We start from the raw sequence: 23,352 nt of genomic DNA on the forward strand, positions 1-23,352 counted from the left end.
GTAGGAGGAGGCCTTCCGCTTCAGCTTGGGTAAACAAGCTATTTAGGACGTCCATGACCAAGATGAATAGCATGGAAGAGAGAGGATCGCCCTGGCGAAGACCCCGCTGATGAGAGATGATTTCCCCCGACTCACCATTGAAAATAACTTGAGTGGAGGCTGATTTAAGGAGATTAGAGATAAGATTTCTCCAAACAGCACCAAAACCTCAGTGTTCCAGAATTTCAAGTAGGAAAGCCCAAGCAACTGAATCAAAAGCTTTAGAAATATCAAGCTTCAGGAATAAACTTGCAATTTTGCGACGATGGAGTACCTCGATTGTTTGCTGTACCAACATGAGGTTGTCATGAATACATCGACCCTTGGTAAACGCAGTTTGGTTGGTTGCAACCAATCTGTCCAAAAAAGGATCCAAACGATTTGCCAACATTTTGGTTACAAGTTTAGCAGAACTGTGGACCATACTGATAGGGCGAAAATCCTTTGCTTCCAAGGCCTCCACCTTCTTGGGGATTAGGGTCAAATAGGCTGAATTTAGGAGCTCCAATCTCCTTGCATCTCCTTGCTGAAGAAAGACTAAAGCTGCAGTGAAATCAGCTTTGATTATTGGCCAGCAGGTCTTGTTGAAACGACCAGTATACCCATCAGGACTTGGTGCACGATCAGCTGGCAGAGATTGGATGGTTGTCCAGACAAAAATGGCTCATCAAGGGATGATAAATCAATCCCCGCTCGGTGGAAAGCAGCCAAGTCAAAGGTAACAACCCTGGTTCTTGCCTGTCCCAACACTCCATCAAAGTGTTCAAACAAGATTTGATGTTTGTCCTCCTGGTTAATGGCTACTCGATCTCCATCCACCAATTTAGATATAAATTAAGTTCTTCCTTTTCCGAAAACCAGCTTGTTTGTGGAAGAAAGAAGTGTTCGCATCACCTTCTTTAAGATAGCGAACCCGAGATCGGAGGCGAGCGATCGTTCGTTCCAGGGAGGCGAGGAACAAACAATGCTGTTTCATTTTACTTCTCAGCCAATTCTCATCACTTGACAGTTCTCGGCGGTCCTGGGCCATCTCTAGGCGATGCGAAATGTGTCGGGCAAGGGCAAGCTGAGATTTGATGTTTCCAACCTGCTTCTGACTCCATGATTGGAGGGCCTTCGTGAGGCGTTTTAATTTAATCGAAATTGTTTCAAGCGGACAATTGCAAATAACCTGCTCCGCCCAGGACTGCTGTACTGCATCATAGAAACCCTCAAGTTTCGGCCAGAAGCTCTCAAAGTGAAACCTCTTCTTTCCCACAATGCCTTCTCTAAGGCCCGGGAACAGCAAGTAATTATCTGACATTTCAATAGCATGACTCTGCAGCACACTCTCATTATAAATTTCCTCCCAATCATTAGTACAAAGCACTCGGTCCAGCCTGACGAGCGTTGGAGATTCTCGTTCATTGGACCAAGTGTACCTTCTTCCCAACAGCATCAGTTCTAGATCATTCACAAAACGACGAAATCTCCCCATCATAGCTCTGTTGATGCTCTCATTGCTCTTATCTTCCGAACAGTAGATCATGTTAAAATCTCCTGCCAGCATCCAAGGTCCAGGACAATCAGCTCGAACTTCCAGGAGTTCCTCAAGAAAGGCGAGTGTGTCATCATCCCGTTGAGGATCATAAACCCCAGTGAACCACCATGCTGGATCCTCATTGTTAGTAACTGAATTGACTTGTTCTCCTTGTATTTAGCTTAGCATGTGCATGTACTGTTAGTCAGTTGGATTGTGGGCTGAGAGCCCGGGCTTGCAGCCCTTGTATTGGTTATATATGTATATCAAACTCATCAATAGAGGGTGTGGTCATTCTTCCTCTTCTACATGGTATTAGTGTAGCTCGTGATCCATTTCTTCCGCTGCCTCTCCACTCGATCGCCATGAGCTCTTCTTCTTCCTCTGAATCGGCTTCTCCTCCGGCCTCTCCTGAGTATGACATCCCTCAAGTGTCACCGCTCCGGCTCCTGCATCTCAAGTCCAGGTGATCAACATCAAGACCCATGTTCCCATGGTCCTTGAGTTGGACGCCGACAACTACGGTCAGTGGCGCCTCTGTTTCCTCGCCATCTTCGCCAAGTTCGGCCTCCTCGACCACATCAACTCTGCCGACGCCCAAGGCCCATCTGATTGGGTGCAGAACGACTACTCCATCGTTTCTTGGCTCTACTACACCATCTCCGCTGATCTGCTTTGCACCGTCCAAATCGGGACGGACACGGCCTACTCCCTGTGGCGTTCCATCCTCAGCCTCTTCCCGACAACAAGGCCACGCATTCCGTGTACCTTGGCACCGAGTTCAGGAACATCTACCAAGGCGATCTGCCCGTGATAGCCTACTGCACCAAAGTGAAGCTGCTCTGCCCGTGATAGCCTACTGCACCAAAGTGAAGCTGCTCGCTGATCAACTATGTGATCTTGGGTCGCCGGTTTCTGATCTGGATCTTGTCATCACTCTTCTGCGCGGCCTGAACACTCGCCTGCAACATGTCATCCCCGGCCTCACCGTCAACAAGTTGCCTCCGTTCCTCAAGGTTCGATCCCATCTTCTTCTTGAGGAACATCATCTTGACAATGCTGTCAAGATGGCCCAAGCTGCCGCCTTGTTTGCCAGCCAGCAGGCCGCTGGTGGTTCGACGCCCGGTGTCGCGCTGCCGGCCCCTCTCAGCCTCGCCACGCAGGTGACCCCGGGCAGCCCATCCACCCCTCCATCATTTGCTGGCGAATCGGGCAAGAAGCTGAAGTTTAAGAAGAAGGGTAGCGGCTCTCCGTCCACCGGTCCTCGCCAGAACGGCTCTGCGTAGCAGCTCCCGTTCCAGGTGCCATTGGCAAACCCATGGGCTGGCATGTTCCAGGCCTGGCCTGTGGCGCAACACGCTCCACAGCCATCGCCCGGCACCGGCGTGCTCGGCCCTCGTCCCAGCGTTCCATCTACTCAGGCCTACTACGGCGCTACCTCTGCACCGCCGCAGCCGCAGGCTCCCTCTTGGGATCAAGTGGCTCTGATCAGCGCCCTCAACAACATGTCGTTGCAGGGATCCCCTACCGCACCCAACTGGGTGATGGAGACGGGTGCGTCGACGCACATGTCCAACCACGGTAATCTAACATCTCTCTCCCCTTCCACTTCCTCCTCTCACATTCTAGTTGGCAACGGATCTTCTATTCTCGTTTCTTGCACCGGCTCTTCAACCATTGCTACTTCATCTCGTCCTTTACATCTCAATAATATACTGGTTGCACTGAAACTTTTTGAAAATCTTTTATCCGTTCGCCAACTAACCCGTGATAATCTTGTTTCTGTGGAATTTGATCCTCGCGGCTTCTCCATCAAGGATCTGCGCACCAAGGTGGAGATTCTCCGATGTAACAGTGATGGGGATCTCTACCCTCTCACTGCCTTAGCTGCTCGCACCTTACTCGCCACCGCTGCCTCACGCTGGCATCAGCGTTTAGGCCATCCAGGAAATAAAGCTTTGTCTCAAGTTCTTTCTTCATTTGATTTCACTTGTAATAAAGATTGTTCGAGTGCCTGTAATTCTTGTCGCTTGGGCAAACACACTCGGCTGCCTTTCAGTTCATCAAATACAGTCACCAGTGCTCCTTTTCAGCTGCTACATTATAATGTATGGACCTCCCCCGTTCCCAGTGTTTCTGGCTTCCAATTTTATTTAGCTATACTTGATGATTATACTTACTTTGTCTGGGTTTATCCGCTGCACCAAAAATTAGAGGTTGCTCCTATCATCATATCCTTTTTGTGCTTATATCCAGAACCAGTTCAGCCGCCCCGTCCACTGTTTTCAATCCAACAACAGGCGAGAATTTGACAATCATGCGCTGCGATCTTTTTTTTCCGCTTACGGGATTATTTTCAGACTTTCTTGCTCCTATACGTCGCAACAGAATGGAAACGCTGAACGGATCCTGCGAACACTAAACGACTGCACGCGCACATTGCTTCTTCAGGCTTCCATGCTATACAGGTTCTGTGCTGAAGCAGTTGCCATGGCCACGTATCTTCTCAATCGCCGCCCTTGCAAAACTACTTCTCTCATCTCCCCCTTTCAATCTCTCTACGGTGTCCCTCCCGAGTACACTCATCTCTTGATGAGGACATCCCTCCCAACGATACACCCATGCCTACTACGCAGCAAGGACCAATGACAAGAGCTCGTGCACGAGAGCTAAATTATCAGGTAAACTCGTTCCTTGCTTTCTACAAACCATCATCCATGAATGGGGTACTACTAAATTCTTGTGATGCTTTTCTTATTCTTAGGAACATGGGACATGAACCAGATTGGAGGGAGAGCAAACACGACAAGAAAGCGAGTGTGGATGATCAGATCGGACCATACCAGTTCGGACCTCCAGGAAGGGGCAACTTCGGAAGGCCATAACTCTTAGCTCCGAATATTGTTTGAAGCACATGAGTACTTGTTGGAAAGTTGCTGAAGTCTACTTTCAGATGGATCCAACCTCAAGATGAAATTCCAAAGGAGTTAAGCAGAATCGCCAAAATGACGTTCAGTCTTCCAGTCTTGGGCTGAGGCCCTTGTATCTAGTTCAGCCCACTAGGGGCCCATTCTAAGTTAGGGTTTACACCCCCCACGCCTCTTGGCTGCCCCCCCACCTATATAAACCACCAGCAGCCACCATTTGACACTTGGGTTTTGTTTGGTTGTAAGTTAGCTGTTGCTACTTCCTTGTAAACGCGTGTGTCGATTAGACCACCCGATTTGCTCGATTCAGAACCCCAACTTCGTGTGTATCAGATTTATCCTTTGGGCAAGGTCTGTGTGCTGTTTGCTTGTCCACTTGTTCTTGCTTGTTCTTCGATTTGCTTGCAGGTTCAAGGATGTTCTTGGCACAGCAAGAACAACACAAATTGGAGGCGGTGTAACTGTCGCTAAGGCGCAGCGCAGCCCTTGTGGTGTTGTAGTCGGGCAGCACAACGTCGATCCTCCTCAAATCGAGTTATCCCCCACTCTCATCGAAAGATCGGGAGCAAACCCCAACGGGTTCCATCATGTGGTAATCAGAGCAAGGTTTTTTTCGGTGAGAGATTCTACCAATCCCTTTACCTACAGTCCAGAAAACTACACAAAAATAGGCTAGATCTGAAAATCCCAACAACAAGTTTGAGCTTTTGCTGTTCTGCTTAGTTCTTTGCTTGTTGAGTTTTCAGTTGCATTGTTTGGGCTAGTTGCTGGTTCTTAGTGGTTCAATTCTTAGAGTTTTGAGTTCTGGTCACGTTTTAGTCACCACGAAATCCACCAAATCTATTCATATTTCCGCTGTCATTTCTGCCACCACAAATCCATCTTCCCAGATCTGAGCACTAGAAGAAAACAGTCCTATATCTTGTGTTACATATCTGATTCAAATGTTTAAATACAATCTGGAAAGCTTATCTCGTGTTCTTTCCAACGGATCTAAATTTGCTCCCTAACTCCTTCTGAGCGCGTCGCAATAGCACTTGAGATTCACGACCTGCTGTCTGAAAGTTGAGATGTTGGAACTAATTTCAAAGGAGTTGTGTGCAGCAATCCCTTTATTTGGGTTGTTGGGTTTTCAAAAGAGTTTTAGCCCCTGAAAAAGAAAGAGCAAAAAAAAGAAAGAGAAGATAAGAGAAAAAAAAGTGAAGGGAATAGAGCTGTTATTTTCTTGCATTCCTTGCTGTCTTGGTGTGTGATAATATTTGTGTTCAGGCTCACATCTCTAGCTTGATTTGGCACTAGGACCAGCATAGGACCATCAATGAATGTCTATTCAACTTGCTTTGACTAATGTGGTTCTAGTTGTACCTTGATTTGTTTTGTTTGCAGCCACCTATAGCTCCACAAATCATCTACTACATCACGGGGTTGTGCTTGTGTAACCATTTGTGTTGTTCTTGCTGGCTGCCGACACCTCCTGCCTTGCTTGGTAAGAACATGTAAGAACTTGAATGGACAAGTGTGAGTGAACATATAGTGTGCCACCACCTATTTCCTTTAGTTGGTAGGCAACTTCTTGTGACTTTGTTTGCTGCAAGCTAACCATGGCAGGTGCAGGGAGTGAGGATGAGGATGGTGGAGGTCTGCTTACACCTCGCACCAAAGGCATCGTACAGCATTTTCAAAAGCAAGTGAGGGAGTACACCTTTGGAATTGATAATGATTTGCAGGTGATAAATGAAAAGATTGGGCAAATGGAGGCCGCACAGATTTCCAACAACACCAAGCTTGCAGGTTTGGAGACGACGGTTGCTCGCGTGGACAAGAGTCTCGCTGCTCTTCTAAGGCGCTTTGATGAGCTCCACGCGAAGACGAATGATCAGCGTAGAGGACGTGGCCAGGAGGATGAGGACGGCGCAGAAAATTCAGGTGCTGATTATGCTGCTGACACCGAAGTTGAGGATCGAGGCCAGTGACGTCTACGTCGTAACCGTCGAGGTATGGGTGGATAACGTCCACATGAGGTACATAACAATGACATTGCTTTCAGTAAGATAAAATTTAAGATACCCTCTTTTGATGGTAAATATGATCCGGATGCTTATCTTACTTGGGAGATGGCTGTTGAACAAAAGTTTACTTGTCATGATTTTCCTAAAAATGCATGTGTTAGGGCTGCAACTAGTGAATTCACTGATTTTGCTTCCGTTTGGTGGATAGAACATGGCAAGAAAAATCCTAACAACATGCCACAAACTTGGGATGCTTTGAAACGGATCATGAGGGCTAGATTTGTTCCATCTTACTATGCACGTGATCTTTTAAACCAGCTGCAGCAGTTAAAACAAGGTACTAAAAGTGTAGAAGAATACTATCAAGAGCTGCAAATGGGCATGCTACGCTGCAATTTAGAGGAGGATGTGGAACTTGCTATGGCTAGATTTTTGGGCGGGTTAAACCGGGAAATTCAGGACATCCTTGCTTATAAAGAGTACACTAACATAACCCGTTTGTTCCATCTTGCTTGCAAAGCTGAAAGGGAAGTGCAGGGACGACGTGCAAGTACCAGGACTAACATTTCTGCAGGAAGGAATTTTTCCACGCAGCCCCGCTCAAGCATTCCATCAACTGGACGTGCTGCTGCACCTTATTCATCGTCAGCTCAAACAGTAGCCCCACCTTCTAGCGACAAGCCTCGTGACAACCCTGCAAATTCAGCAGCAAAGACAACGCAAAAACCTGCTGCAACCACTTCATCGGTGGCATCCACAGGTAGAACAAGAGATGTTCAGTGCCACCGCTGCAAGGGATTTGGACATGTCATGCGTGACTGCCCAAGCAAGCATGTTTTGGTGGTCAAAAATGATGGTGAGTACTCATCTACTAGTGAACTTGATGAAGATATACTTGCATTGCTTGCGGCTGACCATGCAGGAAGTGAGGGCTGCTCGGAAGAACATATTAATGCAGCTGAAGCCGATCGCTATGAGAGCCTAATTGTGCAGCGTGTGCTGAGCGCACAAATGGAGAAGGCGGAGCAAAATCAGCGGCACACATTGTTCCAAACAAAGTGTGTCATCAAAGAGCGTTCATGTCGAGTGATCATCGATGGAGGTAGCTGCAACAACTTGGCCAGCAGCGACATGGTGGAGAAGCTTGCGCTAACCACCCAACCACACCCGCATCCATATTGCATTCAATGGCTGAATAACACCGGTAAGGCAAAGGTAACAAAACTTGTGCGAATTAATCTTGCCATCGGATCCTACAAAGATGTTGTTGAATGTGATGTTGTGCCAATGCAAGCATGTAGTATTCTGCTAGGAAGGCCATGGCAATTTGATAAAGATTCTATGCATCATGGTAGATCAAATCAGTATTCCTTCCAATACCATGATAAAAGGATTGTGTTGCATCCAATGTCTCCTGAAGCAATTTTAAAAGATGAACTTACTAGAGCTAGTAAAATGAAGAATCAGGAACAGGCTAAAAGTGAAAATCAGATTGTGGCAAATGAACTTGAGAAGCACAAAAAGAGAAGTGCCAAATCTGTTCATGATAACAGAAATGAGATCAGGCTGAAAGGGGCATGTTTCATTGCTACTAAATCTGATTTGGATGAGATTGATGCTACCACTGCTGTTTGCTATGCCTTGATTTGCAAACAAATCTTGTTTTCACTTCAGGACATACCTCTTTCCTTGCCCCCTGTTGTCACTAATCTTTTGCAGGAGTATGCGGATGTTTTTCCAAAGGAGGTGCCACCGGGGCTGCCCCCAATTCATGGGATTGAGCACCAGATTGACCTTATTCCTGGGGCCTCCTTGCCCAATCGTGCACCATACAGGACCAACCCTGAAGAAACTAAAGAAATTCAGCGCCAAGTGCAAGAATTGCTCGACAAAGGTTACGTGCGTGAGTCTCTGAGCCCCTGCGCTGTTCCTGTCCTTTTGGTTCCTAAGAAAGATGGATCTTGGCGCATGTGTGTAGATTGCCGAGCGATTAATAACATAACAATCAGATATTGTCATCCTATCCCTAGGCTAGATGATATGCTTGATGAATTGAGTGGCTCAATTGTGTTCTCGAAAATTGATTTGCGTAGTGGTTACCACCAGATTCGCATGAAATTAGGAGATGAATGGAAAACAGCATTTAAAACTAAATTCGGTCTATATGAGTGGTTAGTCATGCCTTTTGGTCTCACTAATACACCCAGCACTTTCATGAGATTAATGAATGAAGTTTTACGCGCTTTCATTGGCAGATTTGTTGTGGTATATTTTGATGACATTCTGATCTATAGCAAATCACTAGAAGACCATCTTGATCATTTGCGTGCTGTTTTGGATGCTCTCCGTGATGCACGTTTGTTTGGTAACCTTGAGAAGTGCACCTTTTGCACAGATCGAGTCTCTTTTCTTGGCTATGTTGTGACACCGCAGGGAATTCAAGTCGATCAAGCCAAGGTTGAACCCATTCACAGCTGGCCGGTTCCCACAACATTCACCCAAGTGCGAAGCTTTCTAGAACTTGCTGGATTTTATCGTCGCTTTGTGAAGGACTTTAGCACCATTGCAGCCCCGTTGCATGAACTCACTAAGAAGGGTACAACCTTCACTTGGGCTGCAGCTCAACAGGATGCTTTCAGCGTGCTCAAAGATAAGTTAACTCATGCACCCTTGCTCCAACTTCCAGATTTCAATAAAACATTTGAACTTGAATGTGATGCTAGTGGAATTGGGTTGGGTGGCGTGCTGCTGCAAGATGGTAAGCCTGTAGCATATTTCAGTGAGAAATTGAGTGGATCTAGCTTGAACTATTCTACTTACGATAAGAAATTGCTTGCTTTAGTTCGAACTTTGGAAACTTGGCAGCACTATTTGTGGCCCAAAGAGTTTGTTATACATTCTGATCATGAGTCCTTAAAACACATTCGAAGTCAAGCAAAACTGAATCGTAGGCATGCTAAATGGGTTGAATTCATTGAATCTTTCCCTTATGTCATCAAACACAAGAAAGGGAAGGAGAATATCATTGCTGATGCTTTGTCTAGGCATTACACTATGTTGTCCCAACTTGATTGCAAAATTTTTGGCTTGGAAACGATTAAAGCACAATATGCTCATGATGATGATTTTAAGGATGTGTTGCTGAACTGTAAGGAGGGGAAAACTTGGAACAAATTTGTCCTAACTGATGGGTTTATTTTTAGAGCTAACAAGCTATGCATTCCGGCTAGCTCCGTGCGTTTGTTATTACTGCAGGAAGCACATGGAGGAGGGCTGATGGGACACTTTGGTGTGAAGAAGACAGGAGACATCCTTGCTAATCATTTCTTTTGGCCCAAGATGCGGAGGGACGTGGAGAGATTTGTTGCTCGCTGCACAACATGCCAAAAAGCTAAGTCACGCCTTAATCCTCATGGTTTGTACATGCCTCTACCTGTTCCTAATGCACCATGGGAGGACATTTCAATCGACTTTATTTTAGGACTGCCTAGAACAAAGAATGGGAGGGATAGTGTTTTTGTGGTTGTGGATAGATTTTCTAAGATGGCACATTTCATACCATGTCATAAGACCGATAATGCTACTCATGTTGCTGATTTGTTCTTTCGTGAAATTGTTCGTTTGCATGGTGTGCCAAACACAATTGTTTCAGATCGTGATGCAAAATTTCTTAGTCATTTTTGGAGAACTTTGTGGGCTAAATTAGGTACTAAGCTGCTATTTTCTACTACATGTCATCCCCAAACTGATGGACAAACTGAGATTGTTAATAGAACTTTATCTACCATGCTTAGGGCTATTTTGAAAAAGAACACAAAAATGTGAGAAGAATGTTTGCCTCATGTTGAGTTTGCTTACAACCGTTCACAACATTCTACTACTAAAAAGAGCCCTTTTGAGATTGTTTATGGTTTTGTGCCTCGAGCCCCTATTGATTTGCTGCCTCTACCAACTTCTGAGAGATTGAATTTTGATGCTAAACAACATGCTGAGTTGATGTTGAAAATGCATGAGACCACAAAGGAGAACATAGAAACCATGAATGCTAAATATAAACTTGCTGGTAGCAGAGGAAAGAAGCATGTCACTTTTGAACCAGGTGATTTGGTTTGGCTGCACTTGAGAAAGGATCGGTTTCCTGATTTGAGGAAGTCAAAGTTGCTTCCGAGAGCTGATGGCCCTTTTAAAGTTGTAGCTAAGATAAATGATCTTGAGTTGCCTGCAGATTTTGGGGTTAGCCCCACATTTAACATTGCAGATTTGAAACCATATTTGGGTGAGGAAGATGAACTTGAGTCGAGGACGACTCAAATGCAAGAAGAGGAGGATGATGAGGACATCCCTCCCAACGATACACCCATGCCTACTACGCAGCAAGGACCAATGACAAGAGCTCGTGCACGAGAGCTAAATTATCAGGTAAACTCGTTCCTTGCTTTCCACAAACCATCATCCATGAATGGGGTACTACTAAATTCTTGTGATGCTTTTCTTATTCTTAGGAACATGGGACATGAACCAGATTGGAGGGAGAGCAAACACGACAAGAAAGCGAGTGTGGATGATCAGATCGGACCATACCAGTTCGGACCTCCAGGAAGGGGCAACTTCGGAAGGCCATAACTCTTAGCTCCGAATATTGTTTGAAGCACATGAGTACTTGTTGGAAAGTTGCTGAAGTCTACTTTCAGATGGATCCAACCTCAAGACGAAATTCCAAAGGAGTTAAGCAGAATCGCCAAAATGACGTTCAGTCTTCCAGTCTTGGGCTGAGGCCCTTGTATCTAGTTCAGCCCACTAGGGGCCCATTCTAAGTTAGGGTTTACACCCCCCACGCCTCTTGGCTGCCCCCCCACCTATATAAACCACCAGCAGCCACCATTTGACACTTGGATTTTGTTTGGTTGTAAGTTAGCTGTTGCTACTTCCTTGTAAACGCGTGTGTCGATTAGACCACCCGATTTGCTCGATTCAGAACCCCAACTTCGTGTGTATCAGATTTATCCTTTGGGCAAGGTCTGTGTGCTGTTTGCTTGTCCACTTGTTCTTGCTTGTTCTTCGATTTGCTTGCAGGTTCAAGGATGTTCTTGGCACAGCAAGAACAACACAAATTGGAGGCGGTGTAACTGTCGCTAAGGCGCAGCGCAGCCCTTGTGGTGTTGTAGTCGGGCAGCACAACGTCGATCCTCCTTAAATCGAGTTATCCCCCACTTTCATCGAAAGATCGGGAGCAAACCCCAGCGGGTTCCATCATCTCTGCATTTTTGGATGCCTCTGCTATCCAAACATGATGGCTACAGCCCCTCACAAGCTTGCTCCACGTTCCACACATTGTGTCTTCCTTGGTTATCCTCCTGATCACAAAGGATACCGATGCTACGACCTGTCATGTCGCCGTGTCATCACCTCTAGACATGTCGTCTTCATGGAAAATGAGTTCACTTTTGTGCAGGAACAGCAACCTGGTATGCTCGTTCCTCGACCGCTGAAACGCAACATCATCACCGGCAAATGGGTGTTCCAGCACAAGACACGCGCTGATGGCACCTTGGAGCGGTACAAGGCAAGATGGGTGGTCCGCGGCTTCACCCAACGACCGGGCATCGACTTACTGAGACATTTAGCCTGGTCATCAAACCTGCACCCATCCTGTAACGCCCGCATTTTTATCTTATTTAAATTACTTTACCAATCCCTCGCTTAAAAATCTTTTAAACCTTTTCCACCGCTTGAGCTCCCGAAGCCCACCTCCCGATTTTCCCGCCGTTCCGACATCGTGCAGTCTCTTCCTCTTTTTCCGCAAAGCCGCCCATCCCTTTTCCTTTTCCACTAGCCCCGCTGTCCCGTTATATCACCATCGTGTTGCGGTCGGCCGCGTGCGCCTGCCCAGCCGCCATCGTCGGCGCCGCGCGCGTGTCCTATCTTTTCTTTTCTCGTATTTTGTTTACATCCATTTTATTTCTCTCTTAAAACTTTTTTCCCAGACTCCTTTTTTTTGCGCTGGCTTCCTCTTTCTTTTCTCCCCTGTGCTGCCTGCTGCCTGCTCGAGCTGCAGCCCGCTCCTTGCGTGCACGCGCGGACCAGGGCATGACCCGCTGCTGCCCGTACACGCCAAGCCAGCGTGCGGCCCGCTGCTGCGCCGGCCTGTCCCGTCCCATCCCCTCACCCTCGTAGCTCGCGCTTTGTCCCCGAGCATCCTGGCCGCCATTAATGGCGAGGCTCCTGTACTGCCCGTGACCCCCCCCACGCCGGCCATCCCCCTCCCTCTTCCTCTCGGCCTATAAATCAGACCCCAAGCCGCCCCTCACTCCGCACACACCGCCCAAACACCTCTCCCTCTCTACCTCACGCTGCCAGCTCGCCGCCGCTGCTCACCATTGCCGCCCACCACCCATCACCGTGGACAGCCCTCCGTAGACCGTCTCCGCACGAGGTGAGGGCCGGAATCGGACACCCTCGGCCTCCTCTCTACTTTTTTCCCCTCCCCGGGTGTTGCCATGCGCCAGGGGGCCGGCGCCCATGGCCTGGCCGCCCCCCTCCTACTATTCCTCTCACCCTCCTATTCTGTCTCGAGAAAGAAGAAAGGCAGACTTGTGCATGACCCCCTCCACTTTTCCTCCTTATGCAGTCCGCAGCCCCCATTTCATGCGACATTATGTTCTGAATCGATTCCAAACTCCACCACGCATCAAATACTCTCTCCAAGTCCCAAGATCCACATCCAACAAATATAATAGCCTCCTCTAGTTTTAGTTGAAGCTTTCTATTTCCCTTTTTAGCTCATCGGCGAATTTTGTTTTATTGTGTGATTGTTTGTGTGTTGTAGCCGACGGTGTGACCGAGGAGGAGCAGGACTGCGAGCAGGAGCCCGAAGACCCATACCTCGAGGAGGAGCTTCCGGAAGGCTTTGAGGACGGCAAGTCCAATCCCATCCTTTGATGCATATTTATCCCAGTTTTATAAACGCAACCTATTGGCCTATTTTATAAAATGCATTGTTTTATCGCAAGACATGGTTGGATAGCCACCCCTTGATTGCTACGACTATTCCTTGATGACCTAGGTTAATGTCTATAAAGGATTTGCTCTGTTAGATGTTGACTACTGCTAGAGATGCTTATTACCTTTCATTCCCTTTATTATATTTTAATCATGACCACAAAGCGTTTTACCGAAAATAAGGGTGTGAGTGTTTTAAAAGATAAAAACGGGATTTTGGGAAAATCAAAGAAAGATATAACCAGATGAGATGGACGGTGTTTTCTGTGTGAAATGCCACTAGTGTGCTTGTACCTTTGTGGTTGAGCATGGTTGGGAGATGTCCATCTTGTCAATGTAAGGATGAACTGAGGTGTCATCTTGCCTAACCCACTTATCGTACAACCACTCGGACCGTTGTGTGGGAAACGGCTTACAATAAACCCCACTAGTTGTCCTGCTAGCCAAAAGGAGAGCGGGTGAGCAACGGGAGATCATGGAGAAGGAATACGATATGTGTGAGTATGTCCCGGTTATGACCTTGTTGATAGGTCATTAACCCTATGGTTGCTTCCGCGTTCGCTAGTTAGATTCAGCTAAGGTGGGTAATGGCTTTGTTAGGATCCGCCACGACATTAAGGTGTTCGTAGTGCGGTACCCTACTTGTGGGTAAAGTGTACAACCTCTGCAGAGTGTGAAATCTATTCGAATAGCCGTGTCCACGGTATTGGACGAGTTACGGCATGGTCACTGCAATAGACATTTTGGGATGATTGGTTTTGTGGCGTGAGTTGTTTTGAAAGTGCCCGGCAGTTGTGCAGTGAGCTACTGTGGATGAGGAGTCCAGTAGTATTAAAACTTGGATCCTTTGTGTAGGATTAACCCCACTTATTATTCGATACTACAGAAATGTCTTGAGAAAACTCTTTTATTAAATGAACCCTTGCATGTGTAAAACCTCACTTTATCGCAAATGAACCCTAGCCTCAACCTTGATATATCCATGCATAATCTTTATTATTCCCCTCCGCGGGTGTGGTTGGACTTGTTGAGTACGTATGTACTCACTCTTGCCTAGTTTTTACAGAGGAGGATCCGAACTTCATTGCTGAAGATGTCGAGTAGGTCGCCGTCCTGCACCCAACCTTGCCTGTGGTTCAGGGTCTCCATAGAAAGCTTACCATGACGCAAGACTCTGATGTTATCTTAGATTTCATTGGCACTTTGGTTTGGTTTGTAGTCCTTATGTTGTCCCTCTTGATAGTGGCGCTTCAGGGCCTGCTAACTCGACGGTTTGTACGGTAATGAACCATTTGATGTAATAAATATGTTATCAGCCTCCTGGGATTTATATTTGTATCACATTTAGTCACCTCTGATGAGGGGACGCTTCACATCCGCACAGTCCTTGCCGTCGCCGCATCATGCTCGTGGCCGGTTCACCAACTTAACGTTAAGAACGCGTTCTTGCACGACACCCTTGATGAACAGGTGTTCTCGCTACAACCTGCTGGTTTTGTCGACTACGTCTGCAAGCTATCCAAGTCGTTGTATGGCCTCAAACAAGCGCCCTGGACATGGTTTCACTGGTTTACCGAGGTTGCTCGCTCTCTTGGATTTCAGCCGACACGCTCCGATGTTTCGCTCTTCACTCTACGCCACAGGACCGAGATGGCCTTTCTTCTGCTCTACATCGATGATATCATCTTGACGGCCTCATCTGATGCGCTCCTGCACGGCATTGTTGCTCGTCTTGGTGCCTCGCTTGCCATCAAGGATCTGGGACCAGTTCACTATTTCCTTAGCGTCCAGGTAACACAATCGCCGGCCGGCTTCTTCCTTTCCTAGGAAAAATATGCATACAAGCTCCTGGAACGTGCCAACATGTCACAATGCGAACCAGCCTCTACACCGATCGACACCACTGCAAAGCTTGCTTCTGATGATACTGCACCAGCCCCTGATCCCGGGGAGTACAGAAGCTTAGCAGGTGGACTTCAGTACCTGACTATGACATGGCCAGACCTTGCTCACGCCGTCCAGCAGATATGCTTGCATATGCATGATCCGAGAACCTCCCATCTGCTACTTCTGAAGCGCACATTACGGTATGTTCGTGGCACTACCCACTTCGGTCTTCACCTACATCATTCAGCAACACTTGACATCCAAGCCTACTCTGACGCTGATCCGGCCGGTTGCCCTGACACAAGACGATCAACTTCAGGATTTTGTATTTATCTTGGTGATTCACTTGTCTCCTGATCATCAAAACAGCAACCTACAGTCTCAGGATCAAGTGCAGAAGCAGAATATCGTGGTGTGGCAAATGCAGTTGCAAAGTGTGTCTGGTTACAACAGCTGCTTTCTGAGCTCGGCATTCACAACGACAAAGCTACTATAGTATATTGGGACAATGTTTCAGCAGTTTACATGGCAAGCAATCCAGTTCATCCCAAAAGAACCAAGCACATTGAGTTAGATATACATTTTGTTCGCGAAAAGGTTGCTCTTGGTCAGCTCCGGATACTTTGCGTTCCCACAGATCAACAGTTTGCCGATATCATGACAAAAGGTTTGTCTACACAATGGTTCAATTCTTTCCCGTCTAGTCTGTGTGTTCATCCAAGGCATGAAGTACAGACTAGGGGGGTGTTAATAACTGAATTGACCTGTTCTCCTTATATTTAGCTTAGCATGTGCATGTACTGTTAGTCAGTTAGATCATGGGCTGAGAGCCCGGGCTTGCAGCCCTTGCACTGGTTATATATGTATATCAAATTCATCAATAGAGGGTGTGCTTATTCTTCCTCTTCTACACTAAATAAAACAGATACCGAGTGGCGATGAACTCGGTGGTGATTGACCACGAAGGATGATCCATCACGCCAGGCGATCGAATAACTCCTTGGGTTTGTTGGGCTGGCAGATAGACAAAGTTGGTAAAATCTCGACCAAGAAAGGATATGACGTCGCGTTCAGATATATGTGATAACTTAGTTTCTTGGAGGCTGACCGCTGCAGGTCGGGCATCATCCACAACTTTCCGAAGATTATCCCTCCGTGCCTTGTCATTCAGACCTCGGACATTCCAAATCAGAAAACTCGATCTATCCATTGACAAAGAACCAAAAGACCCGAACAAGAATACAACGGGCAGAAGGAGAAAAAAAATTCTCTCAAAATACAGTGACCGAGCCAGCAGCCACATGTGCTTGCCCTTCTGCTGGAACATCCCAGCCAAAGAGGGCTGACAGAGCAACGACATGGTCTCGGCCGAGGAGGTGATTATAAAATTTTGCATACCGGATTAGAGTTTCTTCAGAAATCTTGCCTTCCTCATCTGCTAGATCAAGTTTCCGGCATACAGTGGAAGCTGATGCAAAATCTGTTTCAGGCGGCAGGTTGGCAATCCGACGACTGCGGCGTGGCAAGCTCACGGGGCGTGCAGTCTTAGCTCTTCTCTTTGGGATGCTTGGTACAGGCACCAGGGCGTCCACAATCTTTGTGATTTTTTCGATGAACTCAGTTGCAGGAGTTGTCGGCTCCTCCCTTCTCCTGGGCGTCCGGCTATACACAACAAGATTATCTGGGAGAATTCTCGGAGTAATCTCCAGTTCCACGGTTGTCATAGGGGCTGACCTTGTCACGGGCACCAGGGGTGCAACCTCAACAGCCACGCCCGCGGTGGTCACGGGGGCTGGAGATACGTCCACACCGGTCGAGGGAACGGACAGCAGAGTAGGGGCTTCAACAAGACTCAGAGGAGACGCCGTCATCAGCGGCCACATTAATGTCCACAGCTGGAGCCGGAGGAAGGTCGGCCTGTCCATCTAGGAGCCACAGAAAGGAAACTTTTCTGTAGCTGCCCTTCATGATGCAGGACGAGGAAGGAAACTTTTCCTCTCCTAAGTATATGAAAGAAACTGAACATCCATATACATACTTCATCTTTTTAAAAGTCTATTGCTGGTGCACTCTTCTTGGGGGTGGTTTTATGCTTTTTTTTTGAGAAAAAAGCTAGTCACCTAGTAATAACCGGAAACAGCTCCCGTCGCTTCAGTTGCACTTTAGATGTTACATTTCAGAGGGCTAGCCCAGCTTGCAGACGCAACAGCGAAGTCGAACATACCAGTTCAACTCATTGTTTTTGGATGGCACCATAAACCATTGGCATCGTCCAGAACTTCAGATCAAGATAAGGTGGTAGACTGATGACCGTCGCACATGCATGTCAGATCAGCTGAAAACTATGTTCAGTTTTCCTTTGGTATCATTTCCTCATGCTCTGAATTCAGCTTTGAGATTGCCATAGCCTCCAGACTTTTCATAAGCCTAAGTTCTGGAAAGGTATATACTAGAACCTAGCAACCTTCAGATTGCCATAGCCTCCAGACTTTTCATAATCCTAAGTTCTGGAAAGGTATACACTAAACCTAAAGTTTGTCTGTTGCTGTTCTTTTTTTTCTTTAAGATGAAGAAGAGAAATTTGGCTCTTCATTTCCATGAAAATGTCGACAGTATAACTATCCAGGGGAGACAATATTGACTTGGCCTCAAAGTTAGTTCATGCTATCTTGAAAAGAAAAGGAGTTCACGCTTTTATATCTTTCATAATGGGGTACATGCACATGGCTGACTGGCCAATAGTATTGAACTTAAACTTTGGTCATGAACTCCTATAGTAGATAGCAGGGGCGGAGCCAGAAACGAGTCAAGACCCGGGCTGAGTAGCTAAGTGATGCCTAACTTCATAGGAACATGTAATCTATTTTTTTAATCTGATGTACCATTGAATTTTAAGCCTAGGACCCGGGCTGCAGCACAGGCAGCACGGGGCTTGGCTCCGCCACTGGTAGATAGCTTTGCTTTGTTCCAAGCTTAAGAATAGTAGGTCACAAGTGGCTGGATGCGTACTTCTTTGTTCAAGCTAATAGAGCCAGTGGATATGCCTATTCTCTATGGAATCCAAGAATTTGGCAACTCAGGGATGCAGTTACTCCTAAATCCTAATCAACTCCAAATAGGCAATAGATAATCTCAATCGAAAATGAATTAAAAGCACATACATATAACTCAAATAGTAGGTACGAGTACAACATGGTACAAAGCGCTTATATTTCTTATAGTTTTGTTTCTTACCAAAAGAATAAGAAGGATGATTTTTTATTTAAAAAATCTTGAGACGACCGGAAGGTGAAAATGATATTTACATGCTTTGGGAGGAGAGTGGGTTCTTGTTATGCTAATCTCTATCTTGGAACTATACAATACCCCACCAAATACAAAGGTGGATAAGATAATATGGAAGAATCCTAGCACAGTTTAAGCAAGAGGTATGGTGATATGGACATATATAACAGGCCTTTAGTGGTAGAAGTTAAAGTTCTGCACCACCCTTAGCCGCACCATGATTAGCCATCTCTTGATTAATATTTACTTTTTCACTTGCATGCCATCTTTTTAATTACAACATAACCAACCAGTACTAAACTTTGACTCTCAGGATCTAATGCTCGGGGATACATTGCATTCTGCTTCTTTTCCAGTCCCCAATGCTTGTTGAAGTGTAGGGGTCCGAAGTGATCAAGTGAAACTTTTCACTGGTACATGGAACCTTAGTTCATGCATGTGTGCTGCATTTTGTGCAACAGCCAAGTGCTTGCTTTGTTTACCAAATAACGTGCAGTTCATACATGCATGAGACTTTACTGTCTGAACAGCTACCTTTTAGAGTGATGACACCAAGGCTCTTCGGAGAAACAGGTTTGTTGAGATTTGAGAACAGGCTGCATCAGCTCCAAATCTTTTCACTCGAGCACATGATTTTATTCGTCCTAGCTTCTTTTTTTTTTGGAAAGGATTCGTCCTGGCTTCTTGTTTGTTGCTCTTGGGAGAATGTGTTCGAAAGTCATGCTCCATTCTATTTGTTATGCTTCTGCTTTTTGGTCTGAGGAAGCATCGGCGAAGTCACAATAAGGATACCTTATGAGAAAAAGTAGCCACAAGGATAGAGTTACTTGTAGGGTAGTTTGGATTCTGTCGAAGTTAGATATTTAGTCATACACCTGCCCTGATACTATTACTAGGTCGACTTGTAGACTTGGGTACATCGCATCCCATTTACTCCCTCTGTTCCAAATTGTAGGTCGTTTTGATTTTTCTAGATTTATAGATTTTGCTATGCACCTAGACATAAGTTATATCTAGGTCCATAGCAAATATTATAAATTTAGAAAAGCTAAAATGACCTACCTTTTGGAACCGAGGGAGTAGTTGCTAACTCCTTGTTGTTTTTCCTATGGTTAATTATTAAGAGATGGATGATATGAAATTGTAAATCAAACTGATTTGCTCTAGACACCATACAGAAGGTAGATAAATATCTAACTGTAACAGCTGAAATCAACTAAAGTAGACTGAATATTCTATGAAATGCACGGTCATGTCAAAACCACTGTCACCACCATACATTTTTGCTAAAAATCCTGCATGATGTTTATTAACCACGATTGGTGCTGGTAGTAAAACAATAATGTAACCCTTTTGTTACACTAAATCAGGATATCTAGTCAATGGTCAACGTTTGCAAAATACTCTGCAGAATCAGACATATAGTCTTTTATGTCATGTGACTACTGTGTAAGAGGGGGATTGACTTGACCTGCAGTTGGTGTATACAGATTTTTTTTGGGTAAACCTGAAACTACAAGTTTGAGATGAACCCTTTATTTAATTCTGAGTACTTCTCTAAAAAATAATTATCTTAGTGCCTGTAGGAGCAATAAATGCTGAATACTATGCTGTATCATATATGCATCCATACCTGAAATGGTTTGCTTGGTCGAGTTTTCTGTTTACTCAACAGAGGAACATTGCATCTCAAATATCATCTTGGTAATTCAGTGAGACCGGCAAATGGAGATAAACTATACATGATCAGTATTCAAACCCAAATGATTCTCAAGATCCACTGATCCTGGCTATGGGTCTTGCTGCAACGATAATATATGTAGTCTTAGATCTGGCAAAGATACACCTTTCACCTTTCATGCACATTGGATTGGGCAAAGATTGCTTGTGTCAGAAGTTTTTCTAGAAGATCACACACTCACACGCACATTATCAGAGAGAGAGAGAGTAAGCACAGTCTGCTCTATTGCCTTCCCATGCAAGATTAGACTGGCCAATAACAGTTTATTTTCAGAACATTGTAGTGCCCACTGGCCAGTACATTGTTTAGCTACCATTAGAAAATTCAGCCAAGAGTCTTGGCTCACATGCTGCCCATAACTGGTACCATTGGTAGCCTCTTGCCTTGATCTTACATCGATCAATGCATATGTAGGAGAGAGAAGTTAAGCATCTGCTAATCTATCCATGAGTGAGCTGAGATTAAAAGTGTTGCCATGGGACCTTAAAGGTGATGGATGCTCATGGAAGTGCTGATGATCCATGATTAGTTTGGCTGAGATTGCAGGCACATGCATCGGGAAGTGGCAATGATAATACCCTTATGTTGTCAAACCAGAAAACTAATAACCTGCATGATTAGCATCATGATGGGATGATCTAAAAGAGCCAATAAGATATCATAATGTAAGTACAAATGGCTTCCGTTTTAGTTGGGATTATTGAGCTGCGTTAAAATATCAATATCGGCATGCAATTTTCAGTTAGTTGTGATGAATTGTTTATTCCCATATACTCCATAAAGGAAGGTGAAATGTAGAATCTTTAATATATTCGAAGAAAGAATGGTGATGGTTCATAAACAAAGCAGAAGTTGTACTGGTACAGCATCCTATCATGCTACCACACATCTGCATCGATCATGCATAATGATACTGAAGGGATAGATCAACAGTGATATCTTGGTTAATTTCATTGCTTTGTACCCGTTGATTATATTTACAAGATAAACAAATGTGGCATCTTTCAGAAAATCTACTAGCTAGCTAACACAATTTTATTCTTTGCCTCTTTCACTCAGGTAGTCTACTTGGATGTATTGTGTCGGTTTCCGTCACATGGTTTCGGTATTGGCATGCACATCAAAGATTCTGTATGACTAATCTGATGTACTCTGCATATATTCAAACCAACTGCCACAACCACCACTGAACTGTTCGACTGATTAAGCAGTAAGTACTCGATAAATTAACAGGCTAGAGCATCCCGCTCTCATTCTTTGGAGACTTTGGTCTTAGATTGTTCCCTTGACTATTAACTCTGAGGAATGACTCAGAAGTTAAGAAATCGTTAAGTTAGATCAGAAGGAAGCTCTGGTCATAGTATTTGTTCAGAAGTAACATGGGCTAAAGTGTCTGCATTTCCAAGTGTCATGCCAGAATGGAGCCTGGTACCAAATGCCACAAAAGTCATAATACCTAATGCCCTAAGATACAATTAGTGTCCTTAATTTTAAGCAAGATGCTTCCATATATGTAAAGATCTTATTGCCAATTAGACAAACAAGAGAATAAGAAAGGAAGAAGGGAACCAGAGGCGCATGAGAGACGGCACTGGTATATACCATATTTTAAGAGAAGCCTTTATATAGAGGTACAATGAATCAAAAGATTACTTTAATCATGGGTGTTTTTTATGGCATTGGAGAAAGAGGAAGAAGAGCATCTAAAGAAAGGGGAGGGCACATGCTAATCATTTATCTTAGCTCAACTAATCATGTGAGCTCACTTGTTCCGTTGGCCCCATCCACGCATATATATGTGCTCCATCCTTTTTCTTTTGCATCTCACAACTCACATCAAACGTCTAAACCATCTCTTTTGCTCATCATTAGAAGCTTCAGCTGCATCAGAGTGCAATCATAAGCAGCCCTAAAGTGCTCTGCGTGCATGATGCATCAACCCATACCTGGACCTTTCACGCTCAGGCACCTTGAATCAATCGAAGAGCACTAGCTTAGATTTTGCGCCGATATCTTGAGGCAAAGCTGTTGCTTAATCAATTGTTTCTGAGTACCCAGAGCGCCAGTAATGCACTCTTTAATTAATTTCCTCTAACAAAAAAAAGAGTCTGCATTGATACTGTCACCATGATGTAACTTTGATAACTAGTTCTATTATACCCGTTTAAAAAAAACTATATGCTATTATATTATATTTATACAACTTAGTAAAAATATAAAATTATTTGAAGACAAAATAATCTACATGTACCATTTCCGCGTGATGATTCCACATCTTCATTTCCAATAATAATCCAACACGGTGCAGAGACAGATGCCGCATCCCAAAATAACAGCAACAATTAAGGGGCTGTTTGGATCATCCCGATTAAACTTTAGTTGCCATCACATCGGATGTTTGGCCATTAATTAGGAGTACTGATTATAAAAATAATTGCATGGATGGAGGCTAATTCACGATACGAATCCATTGAGCCTAATTAATCCATGATTTGATAATGTTGTGCTACAGTAACATGTGCTAATGATGAATTAATTAGGCTTAATAGATTCGTCTCGTGAATTAGCCTTCATTTATGTAATTAGTTTTATAATTAATTTATATTTAATACTTCTAATTGGTGTCCAAACATTCGATATGACGGAGCTAAAGTTTAGTCAACTAAATCCAGACATGTCTAAAGATGGCATGGCATGTGAGGGCAGCCAGACTCAGGCCCTGCAGCAGCTAGCCCCCTGCCCTTTGGCACATTGACCCTTGACTCTGGCAATGCATGCAGTGCCAGTTGGTGTGGTGGTGGTAGTAGCTAAAGGAAGAGCTGAGCATATGGGGGCGCATGGACCACGCCTTGGTCGGTTGGGATCTCGTCGTACGAACGACGCCCCACGTTGGCGTGCGCCCCGGCCGGTCCGGCCATGCACTCCCATGTTGTTCAGCTCGAGCAG

The 23,352-nt window shown here is 45.2% G+C and overlaps 1 protein-coding gene across 1 annotated transcript; it reads left to right on the forward strand.

Annotated features, from left to right (window-relative positions):
* Positions 1–8,183: 8,183 nt before the first annotated feature.
* On the forward strand, positions 8,184–16,168 carry LOC112900673 (the record flags this gene model as incomplete). Its single annotated transcript, XM_025969505.1, has 7 exons — positions 8,184–8,733; positions 8,896–8,975; positions 9,405–9,809; positions 14,964–15,284; positions 15,750–15,875; positions 15,978–16,047; positions 16,164–16,168. Coding segments are annotated over 7 exons (1,557 nt in total), but the record flags the coding sequence as incomplete, so codon positions are not given.
* Between the last annotated feature and the right edge of the window lie 7,184 nt (positions 16,169–23,352).

Source organism: Panicum hallii, chromosome 7 (assembly GCF_002211085.1).
Source record: "Panicum hallii strain FIL2 chromosome 7, PHallii_v3.1, whole genome shotgun sequence".
Lineage (NCBI taxonomy): Eukaryota > Viridiplantae > Streptophyta > Magnoliopsida > Poales > Poaceae > Panicum > Panicum hallii.